The 2,852-nt window shown below is 36.3% G+C and overlaps 1 protein-coding gene across 1 annotated transcript in view; it reads right to left on the minus strand.

Annotated features, from left to right (window-relative positions):
- Positions 1-886: 886 nt before the first annotated feature.
- The window catches only part of LOC119586170 (isoleucine--tRNA ligase, cytoplasmic-like), a 9,035-nt gene continuing 7,069 nt past the window's right edge, over positions 887-2,852 (minus strand). Inside the window, exons 14-15 of the mRNA XM_037934869.1 lie at positions 1,648-2,849; positions 887-1,521 (exon numbers count right to left, since the gene is read on the minus strand). Of these exons, the coding sequence (XP_037790797.1) occupies positions 1,302-1,521; positions 1,648-2,849 (1,422 nt within the window). The 3' untranslated portion in view covers positions 887-1,301. The remainder of the gene's footprint in view (positions 1,522-1,647; positions 2,850-2,852) is intronic.

Here is a 2,852-nt window from a genome sequence, read left to right on the forward strand (position 1 = left end):
CATGTCCTTAGTAATTTCTATGCTGCAGTGTTATACTCATGATACTTCTTGTTGTAAACCATGTTATTGTACTAGCAGAGCCCCACTGGGTAATTCCTCTTACTTTTTCTGAGTACATTTAAGACAGATGAGCACTGCTCATATATGTAGACAAGGTTTAAATCTCAGTTCTGCAAAACATGAGTAAACAGCCTCAGATTCACTTTTGGTCACTGGTACCAATTCCTACTGTCTATGCTCAAACAAACTGTAGCATAACCCTAGGAAGTAAAAGCAATTAGCGCAGCAGTCCACACATTAACAATCATCAATAATAATAAATTATAACGACGATGATATAAATAAATATACTCTTGCATGAACCTCTGTCATAACAAGAATTCAAGGACTGGGTTGATGATATCAACATGGCAGAGGTAGTGAATTAGTTGCCATCTAAATAAGAAATTACCAAAAAATTTAATTACATAAATCAAGTCTGGACATTTTATACATTAATATTTTGTTGTATAAAAAATAAATGGTATATATTTTTCACAATTAAAAATATTTACCACATCACCAGCTATTTTCTGCTCAGAAAACCACTACCAACCAAAATTTAGTTAAAATATGGACAAAAACTGGAAGCCTGCAAATTGATGCATATTCAGATAAAGCAATACATTATTTAGGAGGGTAATCATTAGAGTTAGCTTTTAGTGTATGGGTAATGGTGTATGTTCAAATAGGACACTTTACATATATTTATATATACAATTTTCTTCAACTATACTGTAAATTCTTGGAATAGTTCAAATAGAAAAAACTGGTATTGTTACTTTTTTCATGCAATCTATAAAAATATCTTTATGGCTCATTCAAGGTTCTTTTAAGAAAACAGAGGTCAAGAGTGGCCTTTTTTGATGATGTAACAAGGTTCTGAATGACAAATAGAAACACATATAGGAAGAACATATTGGTTTCCTAATATTCATTAATAAATTTCCAATTTTTCTATAAGTGAACTGTATATGTCTACAGTGCAAAAAAATTACATTGGTATTTTATGAACAATCACAAATGCTCATACTGGACATTAATGAATATCATATTTTTACTTCTCATAATATTTATTACTTGTGCTTTTTCATACACTGTTATCCACCTGGTGTAATTTTTTCGTGCACTGATATCAGCAATAAATTATGGAAAAAAAGCATGAAGCTCTAGTCTTTGGATTAAATCCCTAGTAATAATCATGATTTTAAGATAATTTATCAACAAAAGGGCCTTTCAACAACAAGAACCCTACCAAACACTCAAACATAAACTGTGGACCCTTGAAGCTTTGTTAAACTAGTGCCATTAAGTTGCAGTTCTTTCTTCTTCTCAGGATCAGTGAAGAGGCGAGGTTTTGAGCTCAAGCCCAAAACATTCATCACAAATTTGACAAAGGTTGGCACTGTCATGATGCCATCCCCACAGGGGTTTTCTAGGAGTACAGATGCCTTCTTTCCATTTCCTTCAACATTAACAAATCTGAAATGGAAAATAGTGATTACAATGTGTAACAAATCCTGAACTGAATTAGCATTATTATCCTTCTCATTCTATAGCTCTATATTGCAATATCAAAACAATGGAATATACTTAAAAGCAACTAACCTGCTGTATGGCTTGATTGCTGATGTTCCAACAGGGACTTTGTTAGGAGCAGAAGTCACAACAACTGTTTTGCCAGCAAGGTTTTTAACTAAAGTTTTCTCCAAGTCAATCTGCTTTCTCTCAATATGCAACTTGGCATGTTTAAGAGGGAAGCCAAAGATGTTTTGTGCTTCCAGAAGAATATCCTTGCAAGATCTGACAACTGGAGAATTCTGTGGATTTTCAAGTAGCAAAGTTGCACTACAGCTGTTATTGGCAAATCTTGGTGTGCCATCAAGGATGATATTGACCCAGGGACAGGTTAATCCTCCTTGAGCTGCTGGCCCTTCACTCTCCACTGTCGAAGTTGTCATGGTCCAGCCAGCACAGAAACCTTTAGTGATTATCAACTTCAAATCTGCTTTCTTCACATCTGCAACCTCCTCGATGATAACATCAGTGCTGTTCTTCTCTGTTAAGGGTTTGCATGGTGTCTTTGTAGCAGTCTCAATATATTCAGTAAAGGAAGTGATGATACGAGCCAGGTCACCATCCTTTACTTCATACCATACAGTTACTTCATCAGTTGGCACTAAGTTTGCCTTCTTTCTTAATTTCTGTACTCTGTTAATAACCTCTCGTGCCATACCTTCATCCAACATGTCCTGAGATGGAGTAATGTCTAACAAGATAAGAACATTAGCATCAGCATGAGCCTCATACTTCGAAGATAATTCCTCTGCTTTCTCACCACTAAAACTGTACTTGACATTAAGCTCACTTGCATCAATGGTGTGACCTAGAATATTGATTGATCCTGCCTGAAGCATTTCCTGGATCTCTTCATCTGTCAGTTCTGCTACCTTCTGCTGGACTTTCTTCACATCTCCTTTCAGTCTTGCACCCAGCAACTTGAAATTCATGTCAGCTCTCAGAGCAACTCCATACTTTTGCTTGTCAGTTGATGTGGTCACAGTCTTAACATTAAGCTCTTCCTTAATGTACTTCTCAAGTCTCAAAACATCATCAAGAATTTGCTGGTCCTTGTGGATGACAACTACTTCAGGCAAGGGATATTTCATGGGGTTGTTCACCTTGTCTCGGATGTATCGACCCAATTCAACAACATTCTGCAGAATGCCTACACAGGTCTCAATCTCAGGGCAGATGAGTTTCTTCATTGGTTGGGGTACCATGAGGTAGTGAACTGAACCAGTATCACCCTG

This window comes from Penaeus monodon, chromosome 21, assembly GCF_015228065.2.
Source record: "Penaeus monodon isolate SGIC_2016 chromosome 21, NSTDA_Pmon_1, whole genome shotgun sequence".
NCBI classification, from domain to species: Eukaryota; Metazoa; Arthropoda; class Malacostraca; order Decapoda; family Penaeidae; genus Penaeus; species Penaeus monodon.